Genomic DNA, 18124 nt, shown 5'->3' with positions numbered 1-18124 from the left:
TGCAGTAACAGATTCCTGTAATCCCAGCTACTTGGGAGGCTGAGGCAGGAGAATTGCTTGAATGGGAGGTGAGGTTCCAGCGAGCTGAGATTGCACCACTGCACTTTAGCCTGGGTGACAGAGCAAGACTCCATCTTAAAAAAAAAGAAAGAAAAGAAAAAAATATATCAAACAAATAAAATAATAGGACACACATGTACTAACCCACAAGATTAAACAGATGTTAATATTTTGCCATATTTGTTTCATATCTCCCCTTTTTGAAAAAAGTAATAAAGCATTACAGATAGAGGTAAAATATCATTCCCACGTATTTTCTACTTTCCCAGAGGTAATCTTTTCCTCAAATATGTATCATATTTTTATCACATATATATTTATCTGTAACATGTACTTTTATTTCTTGTGTCTTAAACTTTTATATAACTATTTATTCCCATACTAAAGGACAGTGAAATTGCTTCTGCCACTATTTCCAACAATGTGGCAATAAATATTCCTCTTGTACAAAATGTGGGAGCATCTCTCTCACCCGGACCACCTAGAAGTGGCATTGCTGGGCTCTACCTGTTACTAAATTGCTCTTGAAAGGAATTGTAACAGCCGGGCACGGTGGCTCACGCCTGTAATCCTAGCACTTTGGGAGGCTGAGGTGGGTGGATCACCTGAGGTCAGGAGGTCAAGACCAGACTGTCCATCACGGTGAAACCCCATCTTAAAAAAAAAAAAAGAAAGAAAGAAAAAAAAGGAATTGTAACAAGGTATTATGTTAGCAGTTTATGAGTTCCTCTTTCCTGACATCCTTGTCAGCACTTGTATTCAGACTTTTAAATTTTTGCCAGTTTTGAAGGGTATAAAATGTCACCTTGTTTTAATTTGCAGTTCTCTAATTCTCAGTGAGATTGGAGTGTCTTTTCACACATCCATTGCCTTTTCAGGTTTTCTTCCCTGTGAATTCTCTGCTCATATAATTTGCCCCATTATTCTGTTTGGTTGTTGATTTTGTTGGGTGTATATGTTGCTTACCTCTTCTTGCGCTTTGTAACTTTTTTGTTCACCTATGTTTTTAAGAACAACTCACACTGCTGAATTTGGTTTGCTTTTGTTGCTGTTTGTGAGGAGCTTTGCATCAGTTTTTATAAGTCACATAGGCTTCAATTTTTCTCCTGTGTGCTGTCCTTTGTTTCAAGGTATTAACATTCCTTATATAATAAATTCAGTGGCACTTTTCTTTTTCTGTTCTCTGGAAAGTTTTGTTTGAAATGATCTCTTCCTTGAATACTTAGTGCCACTCACCTGTAAAACCATCTGGGCGGAGTGTTTTCTGGTGTTTGGTGACTGATTTATTGGGGGCTGGTGATGGGTAGAGTTACTGATCTTTTATAGTCATGGATCTAACTTACATTTGTTTATTCTTGAATATGCTTTGATGTTACTTTTATTTCTGTGAGATTGTATATTTCTTCTAGAGCTTTAAAATTTATATATATTGTCAAATGTTATTCCTAGTATTTTTATACTCTGTAAATTTCTACTTTATTTGTAAGTTATGTCCCTTTTAAAATTATTGATATTAATTTGTGCCTTCTCTCTTTTCCTAATCTGTCCAGTTTAGTTGATTTTGTTATTTCTTTTCTAATAATTTTACGTTTTTTTTTTGTACTCTGTTCATTTGCTAACTTCTCAAGGTAGCAGCAACTCAATGCATTAGTTTTTGGTCTTTTCTAACATGCATTTAAGACTGTACATTCTTCACTAAGATCTTTTTTAGTTGTATCTTACACATTTGGATATGTCATGTATTGCTCAGTTTTAACTCTTCTATTATCCATTATGATTTTAAAAAACTGAATTATTTAGTAAATGAGAAGATTTTCAAATGTATTGGAGATTTTTGGTTTATTTTCTATTAATTTTTAATTGTATTGCATTATACTCAGAGCATGCTTTACCTGCTGTTGACTCCTTGGTATTTTTTGAGAGTTGCTTTGTGATATCCTAACTGATAATTTAAAAAAATTAATCTTTAATGTGTGTTTGAAAAAAGTGTATTTTTAAATATTAGGTACAAGGTTGTATATATTTATTAGATCAAACTTGTTAATTTTGGTGAAATCTTCCATATTCATATTAATTTTGTCTGCTTAATCTCTTAAATCTTTGTTGAAATCTCTTAAGATTATGGCCTTGTCATTTTCTTCTTCAAGCTCTCTCAACTTTTGCTTAATTATTTTGAAATTGTATGGTTAGATGAATTAAAGTTTATAGTGACAGTGTAACTTTCCAGTGAATTGTTTCTTTAGATGTCAGGTAGTGACATTGATCTCTAATAGTGCATTTTACCTTAAAGTTTGTTAGTTCTGGTATTAACTACAAGGTATATATTTTTTTTTTTTGCGAAGTCTCACTTTGTCACCAGGCTGGAATGCAGTGTTCGGTTCACTGCAACCTCTGCCTCCTGGGTTCAAGCGATTCTCCTGCCTCAACCTCATGAGTAGCTGGGACTACGGGTGCACACCACTAAGCCCAGCTAATTTTTGTATTTTTAGTAGAGACAGAGTTTCACCAGGTTGGCCAGGATGCTCTTGATCTCTTGACCTTCGTGATCCACCTGCCTTGGCCTCCCAAAGTGCTGGGATTACAGGCATGAGCAACTGTGCTTGGCCCAGGTATACTTTTTAATATGCCTCCCTCCTTTAGTTGCCTTTTGGTGCCATTATTTTTTAAAAATACATTTTGTAGCTGGATTTAATCTAATCTAAGAGGCCTTGTCTTTTAGTTAGTGAGCTTAATCTTGCATTTACTAGAAATCATGATTTGTAGTTGGTTTTTATTTCCACTATCTTACTTTATGCTTTCTAGTTTTCATGCTTTTTTCTTCTTAAAAAGTTTCTCTCTGCTTTTCATGAATTGCATTCATACTTTCTTTGGTCCTTATTTTCATTTCCTCTTTCTATTGGATTGAGCCAGTTTTTAAATTCTAGCTATTCTAGTACCCCCCACCCCTACCTACTCCCAGAAATTATACATTCTCTCTCTTTCTTTTTTAGTATTTACTCTTAATTTGGACATTTTTACTTAAAGTCTAAAACTAGTCAATTTTTAAGTCTGATCATATGCCTTTTACCTTAAATGGCATTTTTGTTTAATATTTTATTTAAAATCTGTTCTCCAAGTAGGTATTACTACGATGTTTTAGTACCTGTTTGTGTTTGCTTTATTTGCTCACTGTTGTTTTGCTATAACAGTCCATTTTTCTAGCTTACTTTCTTTTCCTGAACTGAGTTCTTGAATTTAATTCTTTGAAATTAATATAGCAATTCTTTGAAATAAGTCTAAGAATTTATTCTTTTGAACAAGGGTTTACCCATGGTAAATTCTGTCTCTTTTTGTCTACAGTGTCTTTTGTTTGCTTTTTCTTGACATCATTCTTGAATGATAGTTTTTCTGGGTATGGAATACAAGGGTGGTTGTTTTTCTTAGCATTTTCAAGATGTTTTTCATTTCTTTGTTTCTCTAATCGCTTCTGAGAAGTCTGCTCACAGTCTGTCTAAATACTCTCAGTAGGTAATCTATCCTTTCTCTGGTGTTGCTTCTGGGATCTTCTCTTTGTTTCAGGTGTTCTAAGTCTAGGATATGAATAGGTAAGAATTTGTTTTCACTTATATTGCCTGAGGTGGGATTTGTGCCTCTTAAATCTAAAGATGTATGCATTTAATTGAACCTGAAAAATTCTTAGCCATTATCTTTTTAATTTTTGCCTCTGTTTCATTCTTTTAATTCTCTCCTTTTCGTATGTCTATTTAAATGTGTGTCAAACTTCTTTGTTCTGGCCTTTCAGCCTTAGGATGTTTTAAATTATGAAATATCCCACATTCACACCATGCATGGTGGCACACACCTATAGTTCCAGCTATGTAGGAGGCTGAGGCAGGAGGATCACTTGAGGCCAGGAGTTCAAGGCTGCAGTGAGTTCAAGCTTGCCTGTGAATGGCCACTGCATTCCAGCCTAGGCAACATGAGACAAGAACAAGAGAGAGAAAGAGAGACAAGGAAGGAATGAGAAAGAGGGAGAAAGAGAACACACATTCAAAAGAATATATCTATAGTTTAATAATTGTATAACATAATTATTAAATAATTGTGTAAAATAGGATGAACACCTGTGATCCTAGTACCATCAGCTTGAGCAATAATATTACCTGGGGTAGTAGCTCAAAGAGTACAAGTGAAATCTCCATCTCACCTGCATGGTTTTTATGAGGATGCAATAAGATAATTAAGCAAAATCACCTGGCTTAGACTTAGTAGTTTTTCTTTCTTTAAGGAGAGACACCATCAGAAGTGTGGTAGAGTGGATACCAGCATTTGTTAAATTTTGGGTAATGTTTATCAAGTACTTTAAGTGCTGGGACAGTACCAAGTTCTTTACCTTGATTGTCTCATTTAGTCCTCACATCAGCTCTTAAGAAATAAGCTATTATATATTCTAGATTTACAAATGAGGAACTGAGGTTGAGGGATGGAGTAATGTGGCCAGGACTTCACAGCTAGAAGATTGCAGAGCCATGCCTACACTCTGGGCGGTCTCATTCTCAACCATTTGTGCTTTGCTGTCTGCAAATGAACTGTGTGGCTCCCTCCTATGACACCCAGATTCTATATGATATGGTGTTCATTGGATTTCCTTTTTGAAGTCTTTTTCTGGTGATGCATTCTGGGAGATCCAAACTAGGTTTAATTAGTTTTACAAGGGAAAGTGGAGGAACATGAAGAAACCTAGGCCTTAAGTCTGTAAACAGGGCTATCTTCAGGTCTCAACTTAGAACTTACCTTTCCCACCAGAAAACCTCTCCAGAGACTGACCCCACAACCTGCTTAAATGTCCTCCTTCGGTTTTTATGTGGTACCGTAATTGGTTGTTTAAATGTCTCTTTCCTCTCCCTGGGCTCCAGGCTTATGTAGGACAGACTGCCTTGTTCACGTCTGTATCTCCAGCACTCAGCACAATGTCTGGTCTATAAAAGTTCATAACACATATTTGTTAATTCTTAATGATGGAGTAAATTATTGTATTAGAAGAACTAATAATGTGATAACTTTTATTGACTATTTTATTTCAGGTACTGTAGTTAAATTTTTTACATACTTTACACAGATAATTGTGATTTATCTAAAAGTGTTCTCTCATTTAATCCTTACAGTAATCGTGGGAGTTAAGTATCATTGTTAACTATTTTACAGATGACAAACAAGCTGAAGCTTAGAGAGATTACATAGCTTGTCTAAAGTCACCTGTTGTTTAATCAGTAGACCCTGGATTTGAACCCCTTCCTGTTTGATTTTAGAGCCTATGGTCTTTACATGTTTGCGCTGTGCTTCTCTGGAGATTCCCACAGTCAAGTCAAATGGGAGAAATCCTAGAATTTTCTGATCTTGAAAAATTGCCAAGAAGCCTGCCCCAGTGTTGGGATGATTTGCCTTATCAAAGCAAAAACAACAAAAACATAGATTCAGCCATACGTTGCAGCGATTCCTTTCTGCGCACTTGCTCTTAGAGCATACACAGCTTCAACGTGGACTGGCATTAAGCTGTTTTTAAAAGGAAACCATTTTCACGCACCCGTTGTTAACAACAGCAGTTGTCTTAGTTGACACAAAATTGGTCTGATAACCCTGGTTGGCTTGCTAGATTCAAATGTGTGACATGAGCAAATTGTGGTAGCTATTTAAGACCAACATTAAACATTTTATTCTTAATCAGATGTGGAACTGGCTAATGGGTGAAGTCTAAGTTGGTGTTAACTAGACTGGCTAGCTGGCATTTCTGCTGATTGAAGATGGCAGAGAGACCGAGACATTAAAGTGTAGTATGCCCTTTAGACCCTATGCTAAAGGTTTTCTTTTTTACTTTAACTTTTTAAGTTTTAATAGTGCCATTCATTTCCAGAACTGGTAATTTATATATTTGAGGATATTGTCTCATTGTATTAAAAGTTATATTTCACATTTTGAATAATATCAAAGTTTAGAGTTTTTTTAAAGCCATAGAACATCCTTTTAATTTACAACTTGGCTATTGTAGAATTGTATTTTGGTAAAAAGACGTTTGTAATCTCTTTTGCTGTCTACCAGTGCAGTTGATTAAATCTTCGTGGTTCTAAGGATTTAGATTCTTGTAATTTGATGGCGTGTCCTTGGTAGTGGCTTTTTATAGAGGTGAAAGTTGATGTTGACTATGTAATGTCATCATATATAGACAATTGAGAGTTTTGGGTGAAGGTAATAAAGGAGAAATAGGCCTAAGAAAATGTATAACCTCTATGGTGTTGATGTTATATAATAGGTTTGTTTCTCTCTTCTTTCAGACCGGACGAATTGACAAATCCTACCCTACAGTATGTGGCCACACAGGACCAGTGCTGGACATAGACTGGTGCCCACATAACGATCAAGTCATTGCCAGCGGTTCAGAGGACTGCACGGTCATGGTAAGCTCCCAGGGTGTTGCATGCACACAGGCCTGTGAGACTCACCTACTCCTTTCAAAAGCATATGTGTGGGTGTATGGGTGTATGTGTGTGTGTATATATACAGAGGCTTGAAAAGCAGAAAGTTACAGCAGTTTTGACTGTCTGTGGGATTTTATGAGAATTTACTACATTTAACTGCAGATCATCCTTTCAACAAGCCCTTAAATCAAAAGGTTGTACTGTAATATCTTTGCTTTTTTTTTTTTTTGAGGTGGAATCTCGCTCTATCACCTAGGCTGGAGTACAGTGGCATGGTCTTGGCTCACTGCAGGGTCCCCCTCTCGGGTTCAAGTGATTCTCCTGCCTCAGCCTCCCGAGTAACTGGGATTATAGGTGTGTGCCACCACACCCAGATAATTTTTACATTTTTAATAGAGACAAGGTTTCACCACGTCGGCCAGGCTGGTCTAGAACTCCTTATATTTTCTTAGTGATCCTCCTGCCTCGGCCTCCCAAAGTCAATTACAGTCTTTTCTGTGAGTGTGTTTGTGTACCTGCTTATTGACAGTTGACATTTTCTCTGTCAGAAGACTTTAGGGAAAGTAAAATGACTTTTCCGTAATTCTGTAATGCCATTTTACTACATGAATTTCCTGCCGCCCCAAAAGGAGAGAAAAAACTGCTGGCAAAGACTATATAAGATAGCGATGTAAGATGCTAAAGTTATGCAGATAAAGTGGTAGGAGACAGTTTTTGCAATGACTTGTTTCCAAACTAATGGCAAAAAGTGTGTTCTGTCCAGTGGACCCTGGTTAAGAAAGTCCTTTTCTTTGCAATTGCTTGTTTCCAAGTTAATGGCAGAGAATGTTCTGTCCGATGGATCCTGGTTAAGAAAGTCCTTTTCATAAAGATATACAAACAAAACGTGAAAGGTGAATTAAGTACTTCACATTCCCTCCTTTAGTTTCCAAAAGTAGGTTATGTGTGAAACAAAGCTTTGGAGTACTTTTTAATATGATTTCTTGTTCTTGGTTATGATTTTTAACTTTAAAATGTGATTACTGGTTTGGATCAGTTTTTAATGCTAGCCCAAAATAGGTTGAAAAGGTTAGGCATAAGCACAAATGGAAGTACTGCTGCTCCCGAAATAAGGGAAGATGTTCTCTAATTAATTTGTAAGCAGTCTCGCATATGTCGGGGGGACGGCTTGGAGAACCACACTACTTTTATTTTCTTCTCTATTGGCTGTGGACTAAAACATTGTTTGGAATGCTTTATTAATTAAAATTATTTTATATAAAAACAAATTAATTCCTGAACTGTGTCATTTAAACATTTATCCGCTTTTCCTCATGGGCTTTGGCTGGGAATGTCTCCTGTGATCTCATAATTTTGGCAGCTAAAGCATATTAAGAAAATATGCTGCTGTGAAAGGGAATTGTTCTGTTTAAGGTGCCTTACTAAATTGATCATTTTAATGGCTACCGACACATTTTGCTAAGAGAAAGGAATATTATTTAGACCTGATACCAGAATATATATATATTTTTGAGATGGAGTCTCGCTTTGTCGCTCAGGCAAAAGTGCAATGGTGTGATCTCAGCTCACTGCAACCTCCACTTCCCAGGTTCAAGCGATTCTCCTGCCCGAGTGGCTGGTATTACAGGCCTGTGCCATCATGCCCAGCTAATTTTTGTCTTTTCAATAGAGACAGAATTTTACCATGTTGGCTAGGCTGTTCTCAAACTTCTGACCTCAAGTGACCCGCCTGCCTCATCCTCCCCAGGTGCTGGGATTACAGGCACCAGCCACCGTGCCTGACTCTGATGCCAGAATCTTAAATGGAGAGTCTGAACCTCTTTTGAAGAAGTATTTTTGATTTATCTCTGGCCCTCCCCATCTATAGCATTACTGGTCACGTTATCCTTTAAAAAAAAGTTTGTATTATAAAACAGAAAAACACAGCAAATAGTTAAGTGAAAAAGTGAATTCAGGGAGTTAAGGGATTTATGACATAGTGAACACCATGTAACCACCTTCCATGTCAAAAAGCAGAACCTTCCCAACCTCCTCAGACTTCTCCATGTGCCCCATCCCAGTCACAACACCCCTCCTCCCTCTCAAAGTGACCACTCTTCTGACTTTTGTAATATTCATCTCTTTGCCTTTCTTTGTGGTGGTAATCACTCAAGTGATTACCATAGACTCTGTAGATTAGTCTTGCCAGTTTAAAAAACTTCATATAGTCTTTTAAGTCTTAATCTGTAGATTCCTCTTCCATCATTTTCTTTTCCTTACAATGTATCTATTCAAAAGCCCTGACCTTTGACCCGTGCTTTTCTTTTTTTTTCTTTTCTTTGTTTTTTTTTTGTTTGTTTGTTTTATTTTTTCTTTTTGAGACAGAGTCTTACTCTGTTGCCTAGGCGGGAGTGCAGTGGCATGTCTTAGCTCACTCACTGCATCCTCTCCCTCCTGGGTTCAAGCAATTCTCCTGCTTCAGTCTCCCAAGTAACTGGGATTACAGGCACCTGCCACCACGCCCAGCTAATTTTTTGTATTTTTAGTAGAGATGGGGTTTCACCATGTTGGCCAGGCTGGTCTCGAACTCCTGACCTCGTGATCTGCCTGCCTTGGTCTCCCAAAGCACTGGAATTACAGGCGTGAGCCACTGTGCCTGGCCTGACCTGTGCTTTTCAATCATCTGGATTTTGCTGATTGTACCCTCATGTTGCAGTTCAACTTGCTCCTCTATCCTCTGAATTTCCTGCAAATTGGCAGCTGGATCCTGAAGTGTGGTCCAATTCACGTTCTGTCCTTTTGGCAAGACTATATATAGTTAGTGTTATGTTCTTCCATACTCTAGGAAGTACATGATGTCAAGATGTCTGGGTTTTATTCTTTTTTGATTTGTGCATTCAGTGCTTACATCCAGTCATTTACTAGGGGTCACAGTATGGTGACAATAAATTCTGTCATTTTGTTTTCAATTTTTAGCTGGTAAAATTTTATAAGATAATATGCTCACTTGCTTACTAATTGGATACCAAATAGTATAGTTCATTTAGGAAAGCAGCATAAATGCATGATTATTTCCTTTTATTTACCCAGTTCTCGAGATAATGAATTGGTTCTCCGTCATCCTCAGAAGGTGAAGAAATTAGGTTTTTTTCCACTTTCCTTTCCTATCTTTTGAATTTATGGATTTGAATATATATGCTGTGTGCAATCTATTACAATTCTTATCTCAAAGCAGATTGTCCTGTTTTTTCCAATGGGAACCTCTTCAAGATTTGAGTCCTTTTGAAATGACCTTATAGTCTTTGATAGGCAGATTCCTTGCTGTGTGACATGTTGAGGTGTTTCAGGCTCACCTTGGACATCTCTCCCCAAGCCATTTCTTTCAGAAGTCCTGGTTTCTTTTCATGGAAAATGATACCTATTAAGTATGCAGTAGCATTATATCTAATTTTTATATATATATGTGTGTGTGTGTGTGTGTGTGTGTGTGTGTGTGTGTGTGTATGTTAATTTAAAAATACTGTATTACCAAAGAGAGTGTAATCTTTTGCTGTGGAGGGTTTCCCGTCAGTGTTGATGGCTGCTGACTCATGAGGGTGGTGGTTGCTAAAGGTTGGGCTGGATGAGGCAACAACAACAATAAAGTTTGTCATATTGATTGACTCAGCCTCTCATGAAAGCTTTCTCTGTAGCATGTGATGCTGTTTGATAGCATTTCACCCACTGTAGAACTTCTTTCAAAATTGAGTCAGCCCTCTCAAACCCTTTTGTTGCCTTATCAACTAAGTTTATGTAAGTAGTATTCTAAATGTTTTGTTGTCATTTCAGTAGTGTTCACGGCATCGTTACCAGGAGTGCATTCCATCTCAAGAACCATTTTCTTTGCTTATCCCTAAGGAGCAATTTCTCATCTGTTCAAGTTTTATCATGAGATTGTAGCAATTCACTCATGTCTTCAGGCTCCACTTTTTATTCTCTAGTTCTCTATTTCCACCATATCTAATGTCACTTCTTCCATCAAAGTCTTGAACTCCTCAAAGTCATCCATGAAGGTTAGAATTAACTTCTCCCAAACTTCCCTTAACGTTGAGATTTTGAATTCCTCTCATGAATCATGAATTTTCTTTCTTTTTTTTTTTCTTTTCAAGACAGAGTCTTGCTCTGTTGCCAGGCTGGAGCACAGTGGTGCAGTCTCGGCTCACTGCAACCTCTGCCCTGGGTTCATGTGATTCTTCACCTCAGCCTCCCAAGCTGGGACTACAGGCGTGTGCCAAACACCCAGCTAATTTTTGTATTTTTAGTAGAGAAGGGGTTTCACCATGTTGGCCAGGATGGTCTCGACCTCTTGACCTCGCGATCCTCCTGCCTTGGCCTCCCACAGTGCTGGGATTACAGGCATGAGCCATCACGCCCAGGTGGAATCATGAATTTTCTTAATGGCACCTAAAATGGCAAATTCTTTCCAGAAGGTTTTTAATTCACTTTGCCCAGATCCATCAGGGGAATCACTATCAGTGGTAGCTGTAGCCTTATGAAATGTATTTCTTAAATAATAAGACTTGAAAGTCAAAATGGGCCAGGCGCAGTGGCTGACGCCTATAATCCCAGCACTTTGGGAGGCTGAGACAGGTGGATCACGAGGTCAAGAGATCAAGACCATCCTGGTCAACATGGTGAAATCCCGTCTCTACTAAAAATACAAAAAATTAGCTGGGCATGGTGGCATGTGCCTGTAATCCCAGCTACTCAGGAGGCTGAGGCAGGAGAATTGCCTGAACCCAGGAGGCGGAGGTTGCGGTGAGCCAAGATCGCGCCATTGCACTCCAGCCTGGGTAACGAGCGAAACTTCGTCTCAAAAAAAAAAAAAAAAAAGAAAGAAAGTCAAAATGATTCCTTTTTCCAAGGTCTGCAGAATGGATGTTAGCAGGTGAAAACAACATTAATGTTGTACATCTTCATCATAGATAGATCTTGGGTGATAAGGTACATTCTTGATGAGCAGTAATATTTTGTAAGGAATATTTTTTTTTCCTGATCAGTAGGTCTCAATGGTGGGCTTAAAATATTCAGTAAACCACGCAGTAATCAGATGAGCTGTCATTCATGCTTTGTTGTTCCATTTCTAGAACACAGAGTAGATTTAGCATAATTCTTAAGGATTCCTAGGATTTTTGGTGCAGTAAATGAGCATTGGCATAACGGAAAGTCACCAGCTGTGTCAGCCTCTAACAAGACAGGCAGCTCATCTTTTGAAGCTTTGAAGTCAGGCATTGACTCTCTCTAGCTATGAAAGTTTTAGATGGCATCTTCTTTCAGTAGAATGCTGTTTCATCTACATTGAAAATCTGTGGTTTAGTGTAGCCACCTTCATCAATGATCTTAGCTGGATCTTCTGGATGACTTGCTGCAGCTTCTCCATCAGCACTTGCTGCTTTTCCTTGTACTTTCATGTTATGGAGATGGCTTCTTTCCTTAACCTCATGAACCAACCTCTGCTGGTTTCCAACTTTTCTTCTGCAGCTTCCTCACCTCTGTCAGCCACCATAGAATTGGAGAGAGTTAGGACTTTGCTCTGGATTAGGCTTTGGCTTAACGGAATCTTGTGGCTGGTTTGTATTTCTATCCAGAGGACTAAAGCAAACGCTGTTTTTGCTTTTTTATCATTCATGTGTTCACTGGAGTAGCACTTTTAATTTCCCGAACTTTTCTTTTGTATTCACAACTTGGCTAACTGGCTTAAGAGGTGCTTAGCTTTGGGCCTGTTTCCGCTTTTGATGTGGCTTCCTCACTAAGCTTAATCATTTCTAATTTTTTATTTAAAGTGAGAAATGCACAACCCTTCCTTTTACTTGAACACTTAAAGGTCACTTAGGGTTAATAATTGGACTAATTTCAGTCTTGTTATGTCTCAGGTAATAAGGAGGCCCAAGGAGAGGGAGAGACAGGGAGATTGGTGGAGCAGTCAGAAAACACATACCGTGTATCGATGAAGTTCGCTGCCTTATATGGGTGCAGTTTCTAGGACCCCAAAAACACACTAGTAACATCAGAGATCACTGATCACTTTAACAGTTATAATAATAATGAAAAAGTTTGAAATGCTGCAAGAATTACCAAAATGTGGCACAGAGACAGTGAACACATGCTGTTGGAAAAATGGTACAGATAGATTTGCCTTAGTCAGGGCTGATACAAAGCTTCAATTTGTTTAAGAACAATCAAAAAAACACCACCACAATATCTGTGAAGTGCAATAAAATGAGGTATGCCTGTATTTATGTAACATCTTTAATATTAATTACATCTCCATCTCCTTTCTTCCACACAGAGAATGCAGGATCTTAGGGATACAGAGGGAGAATGAGAATATTCTGATCTGTCTCATTTGTCTTATACATTATACATATAGTAGTCTCAGAGTGAAAATGCTAATACCACCACCATACCATGGGAAAGGAAATTAGATTATAATTTCCTTATACTGAAAATTGTTAAAAAACTAAACAACTTTTAGTTCAAAAACTAAAAAATTTTTAAAAACTTATGCTATGTCTATTCTCCCTCCATTTAAAAATGATGTATTCTGTATTTTCAAGATCACACAGCTGTTACATTCAGCAGTCTCTCCTGTCTTGGTTCTGTGAGTAACTACATTTAGTGCACTCCATCAACCCTTGTGTCCATCTCGCACCAGTCATTTGGATCATCTGAAGCTGGTTCTTGGGTGGATTCCTTAAGAAGGGGGTCATAGGAACAATATTCTCTGAGTTCTTGTATACTGATAATAACTTATCTGCCATATTTGTACCCAAAAGTGAGTTTTTCTGAATATGAAATTCTTGGGCAGGGACAGTGCCTCACACCTGTTAATTCTGGCACTTTGGAAGGCTGAGGCAGGTGGACTGTTTGAGCCCAGGAGTTCAAGATCAGCCTGGGCAACATGGTGAAATCCTATCTCTACAAAAAATATAAAATTAGCTGGGTGTGGTGGTGAGTGCCTGTGGTCCCAGCTACTTGGGAAGCTGAGGTGGGAGGACTGTTTGGGCCTGGTAGATTAAGGCTGCAGTGAGCCATGATCGTGCCATTGCACTATAGCCTGGGTAACAGAGTTAGACTGATCCTGTCTCTAAATAAATTAATAAGTTAAATAAAATTACTGACTCACAGTTTTCCTTGAGTATCTAAATACATTATTCCATTTTCTTTTGGCATAGGTTTTCCTGTCAAAGTCAGATTATAATCTTAATTTCCTTTCCCTTATAAATCATATGCTCTTTTTTTCCTAAATGTTCATAAAGTTTTTTTTTCTTCAAATGTAATTAATTTTACTACAAGATTGTTGGTCATTTGGAGTTGGTATCTCGAGATACCATGGTATCCTCAATATATAGTTTCCAGCTTCTTTTTTTTTTTCTGGAATTGCAGTTTTTAATGTTTTTTTTTTTCCTGTTCTCTTGCTTTGGTTTTCTTCATCAGAGGCTCCTGTTACCCATATGCCTGATCTTTACTTTTCTTCAGTTGTTGTCAGTTTCTCTCTAAACCTTTTTTTTCTTTTTTTCCCTCCCTCCCTTCCTTCCTTCCTACCTTCCTTCCTTCCTTCTTTCTCCTTCCCTCCCCCCTTCCTTCCTTCCTTCCCCCTCCCTCCTTCCCTCCCTCTTCCCTTCCTCTTCCCTTCCTTCCTCCTCCTGCTCTCCTCCCTCTCCTTCCCTCTCCTTACCTTTCCTTGCTTCTCCTTCCCTCTCCTCCCTTCCCTTACCTCCCTTTCCTTCTTTCCTTTTCTTTCTTTTCTTGAGACAGGGTCTTGCTCTGTCACCCAGGCTGGAGTGCAGTGGCATGATCATGCCTCCACCTCTTAGGTTCAAGCAATCCTCCCACCTCAAACTTCCGAGTAGCTACAACTACAGGCACTCACCACCATGCCCAGCTAATTTTCTATTTTTTTGTAGCGATAAGATTTCTCACAGTGTTGTCCAGACTGGCTTCTAACTTGTGGCCTCAAGCATTCCTCCCACCTTGGCCCCTGGATGTGTTGGGATTACACGTGTGAGCCACTCTGCAGGCCCCAAACCCTTTTTTTTCTTTAAAGACTTTATTATGGCCGGGCGCGGTGGCTCACGCCTATAATCCCAGCACATTGGGAGGCCGAGGTGGATGGATCACAAGGTCAAGAGATCGAGACCATCCTGGTCAACATGATGAAACCCCGTCTCTACTAAAAATACAAAAAAAAATTAGCTGGGCATGGTGGTGTGTGCCTGTAGTCTCAGCTACTCGGGAAGCTGAGGCAGGAGAATCGCTTGAACCCAGGAGGCAGAGGTTGCCGTGAGCCGAGATCGTGCCATTGCACTCCAGCCTGGGTAACAAGAGCGAAACTCCGTCTCAAAAAAAAAAAAAAAAAGACTTTATTATTATTATCATTATCTCATTCTTTTCCTTTTGTTTCTTTTGGGGGCATTATTTGTTGAGTTTATTTGCTCTTGTGTTCTTTCTGGTTTATCTTCATTTATTTCTAATTTTTTTCTTGATTTCTGTCACTTTATTTTTTGAGTTTTTCAAGTTCTGATTTATGTTTATATATTGTTTTCTTCATTTTGAATTACTATAATATACTTTTATTTCTTTTGAGTGTGTCTTTTTAGTATTCTTGTATTGTCTATAGGGATATTATTCTGTGCCTTATTCTCTTTTTTCTGACAGTAATTTTGGAATTGAACCTTGATTTTTTTTTCTTGCTTATTTCTATGTGAATTTAATTTTCCCAAGCTTTTCAGATGGTGGCTTGGCATAGAGCTCCCTCTCTGACATCTTCAGATAGTGTTCAGAAACATAGTGCCTTGCTTTCTGAGATTTCCTGGCCTGCTTTTATTAGCCTCTCTTATGCCTTTATCCCTCTTATTTCTATCCTGCTGAAATTCTGTTTCATTCCCTGGAGTATCTCCCTTGTGGGCCCATCCTGGAAGGAAGCCCTGTCTGGGTAATTTTGAGAGTGCTGGGGTCTAGATTGTGCCTGCCTCTTCAGACCTTTTAAATTCAGGACCCCTCTGCCCAGCTTCTGTTGGAAAAGGCAGAACCCTTCCCAGTTTCTGCTGCTGATCTCACACCGGCCTGCTGCTCTCAGGTCTGTCAGATGTCCTCTTGCTGTCCCCTCTCCCCCGACACACCTGAGGCTGATAACATGCAGGTTCTGTGGTGGTTGGTGTTTGCCCCCACCAGCTTGAATTTTGTGGATGGCACCTAGTTTGTGTAAATGTTGTCCCTGGATTTTGTTTTGTTTTGTTATCTGCTTGTTCTGTATTTTTGTGGAGGGACTTTGGAAAATCCCCCAAACAATGCTGCCACTGAGATTCTGCCATCTTCCCGGAATCCTCAATGTCTCCCTTTTATTGGCATTCCTGGAGTGCACATTTTGTAAATTAAATAATGCTTTGGGATAAATCTTTCTAATTAAAAAAAATCTTTAAGTATAGAACTGATATTTAAATCACTCTTTAATAACATAATATCCCCCATATCATATGTTGTTATTAGAGTAATTGAAGCTTATATAGCTTAGCCGTTGAAATGAAAGTTTAAAGAAATATTTGATCCTCTCCTAGCCTACCTGCTTCTTATACCTGATTTTCCTCTTTGTTCTTCTGAAGGTAAAAGATCAAATGGTTTCAGACGACACCCCCTGCCTCTTTTAACAGAAAAGCTCTGTGTAGTTTCTCAAGCCTCAGTAGGCTATTGGTAGTAGCTCATGAGCTACAAATAGTAGATAGTATAACAAGGCCTAGTTTTAGTAGAAGAAGGATGCCAAGGAAAGCCCTAAAGTAGGAGTTCTGAGCATTTGCAGGTCCCTTCGCTTAAGCGCTCTCAGCCCCAATTGCCTTACCTATAATATGGAGGTATGATAATAATTATGCCTATTGAAAGAGTCAAAAGGAAGCTATCAATGTATTATTTTTGAAATGGATTTTCATGTATACCTATAGTGGATTCCTAGCCGCAGCAAGCGTGCCTTTAATAGACATTTGGTAGAAAAATACAGTAGAACCAGTTTATCAAATGAACTGTAAAAGAATAAAACTAATTTTTTAAAAACTGCTTTTTGTAGCCAGGCACAGTGGCTCACGCCTGTAATCTCAGCACTTTGGGAGGCCGAGGCGGGTGGATCATGGGTAGATCATGAGGTCAAGAGATCAAGACCATCCTGACCAACATGGTGAAACCCTGTCTCTACTAAAAAATACAAAAAAATTAGCCGGGCATAGTGGTGCACGCTTGTAGTCCCAGCTACTCGGGAGGCTGAGGCGGAACAATCACTTGAACTGGGAGGCGGAGCTTGCTGTGAGCCGAGATTGCATCACTGCACTCCAGCCTGGTGTCAGAGCGAGACTCCATCTCAAAACAAAACAAAAACTTGCTTTTTGTATTATGGTATAAATCCGTGAAGTCCTAAGCATTTAAGCATTGATTTGTTAATTTCGTGGGCACTGATTTAGTGACAGCCACTTTGCAGTTTTAGGAGAGGGAACACCAATCTTAACATACATTCCTCCATTTTTTAGAGGTGGCTTCTTTAAGCAGCCTGAAATTTAATTATATTGGCACAGTTTACCTTTCATGAACTACTTTGTGAAACAGTGTTTTATACTAGCACATAACAGTTGTGTAAATTCCACTCCCAAAAACTACACTTGCTCCTAGCTTTTGCAAAGTTTTGACTCTGTGAGTTCTTTTCTTCAGCAGTATCTTCTCAAAGAGAGTTTTAAGATTGCGGCTACCTAAGTATTTTACTTGGGGAAATTTTAGCTCCAAGAAAATAGTAGTGCTTTAAATAATACAAAGAGCAGCCAAGTTAAGTTTAGTGAATGATGTTGATTCAACGTTGTTCCTTATCTGCCGGGGAGTAATCAAACACAAATGCAAAAAATGGCCAATTCAGACAATGGGATTGCATAATTGTTCCTTCCAGAGTCTGAGAGATGGAAAGCTCTTGCAAAATGATAGCTTAATTGTCTCCAGCTTTATAATAGTCCCAAATTATTAAGTTTAAAGGCCACGTTCTCCCTTCTCTCAAATCAGTTTATTCTTCTGTAGAAATCAACAAAAATAAATACTCTATCTTATACATTTTTGCTTCCATCATAAAGTTTCCTAACATAGTTTTTTTTTTGGAGTGGGCGGGGGGGCGTTTGGCAAAGACTGGAAAACCCAGACAAATTCTAAAAGAGCTTTAACGCTTTAATATAGTTTTGCCCTGAAATAAAAATGGAAGTGATGTTGTGGTTCTTCTCAGGCATTCAGCAGGGAGGGCTTCGTCTTAATTCTATTTTGTACAGATTGCCTCTGGGCCATTTGCCAGTGGTTATAACCCTGGCAGATCGGAACCCAATACTCGCTTCTTGGTTTTCTCGAACCCGGTGCAGCTCTCCATGTCATGGTTCCTGTTGAACACCCTGATGGCCTGCATGCAGGCCTGTGTGGTGTCTGTAGGACGCTGTGCTGCTCTGCAGCTGCCACCACATCTTTAAGCTTTTTCCTGTCTCATGTCTTTTCTTCATTTTCCCTTTGGAATTGGTTTCCTTAGCATTAGAAAAATACGGTCTTTTAAAGGGGGAATAGACCTTTTTATGGCTGTAACTCTAGTC

At 38.7% G+C, this 18124-nt stretch overlaps 1 protein-coding gene and 1 pseudogene across 5 annotated transcripts in view; one reads left to right on the top strand and one right to left on the bottom strand.

Moving 5' to 3' along the window:
• Window positions 1-18124, top strand: part of CORO1C (coronin 1C) — a 120789-nt gene that overhangs the window by 82113 nt on the left and 20552 nt on the right. For all 5 annotated transcript variants that reach the window (XM_035257493.3, XM_035257494.3, XM_054238824.2 and 2 more), the window contains exon 3: window positions 6369-6491. In XM_035257493.3, coding sequence (XP_035113384.1) covers window positions 6369-6491 — 123 coding nt within the window. The remainder of the gene's footprint in view (window positions 1-6368; window positions 6492-18124) is intronic.
• LOC118144667 (U7 small nuclear RNA) lies at window positions 17661-17718 on the bottom strand (annotated as a pseudogene).

This window comes from Callithrix jacchus, chromosome 9 (assembly GCF_049354715.1).
Source record: "Callithrix jacchus isolate 240 chromosome 9, calJac240_pri, whole genome shotgun sequence".
NCBI classification, from domain to species: Eukaryota; Metazoa; Chordata; class Mammalia; order Primates; family Cebidae; genus Callithrix; species Callithrix jacchus.
This window is presented reverse-complemented; position numbering and strand designations above follow the sequence as displayed.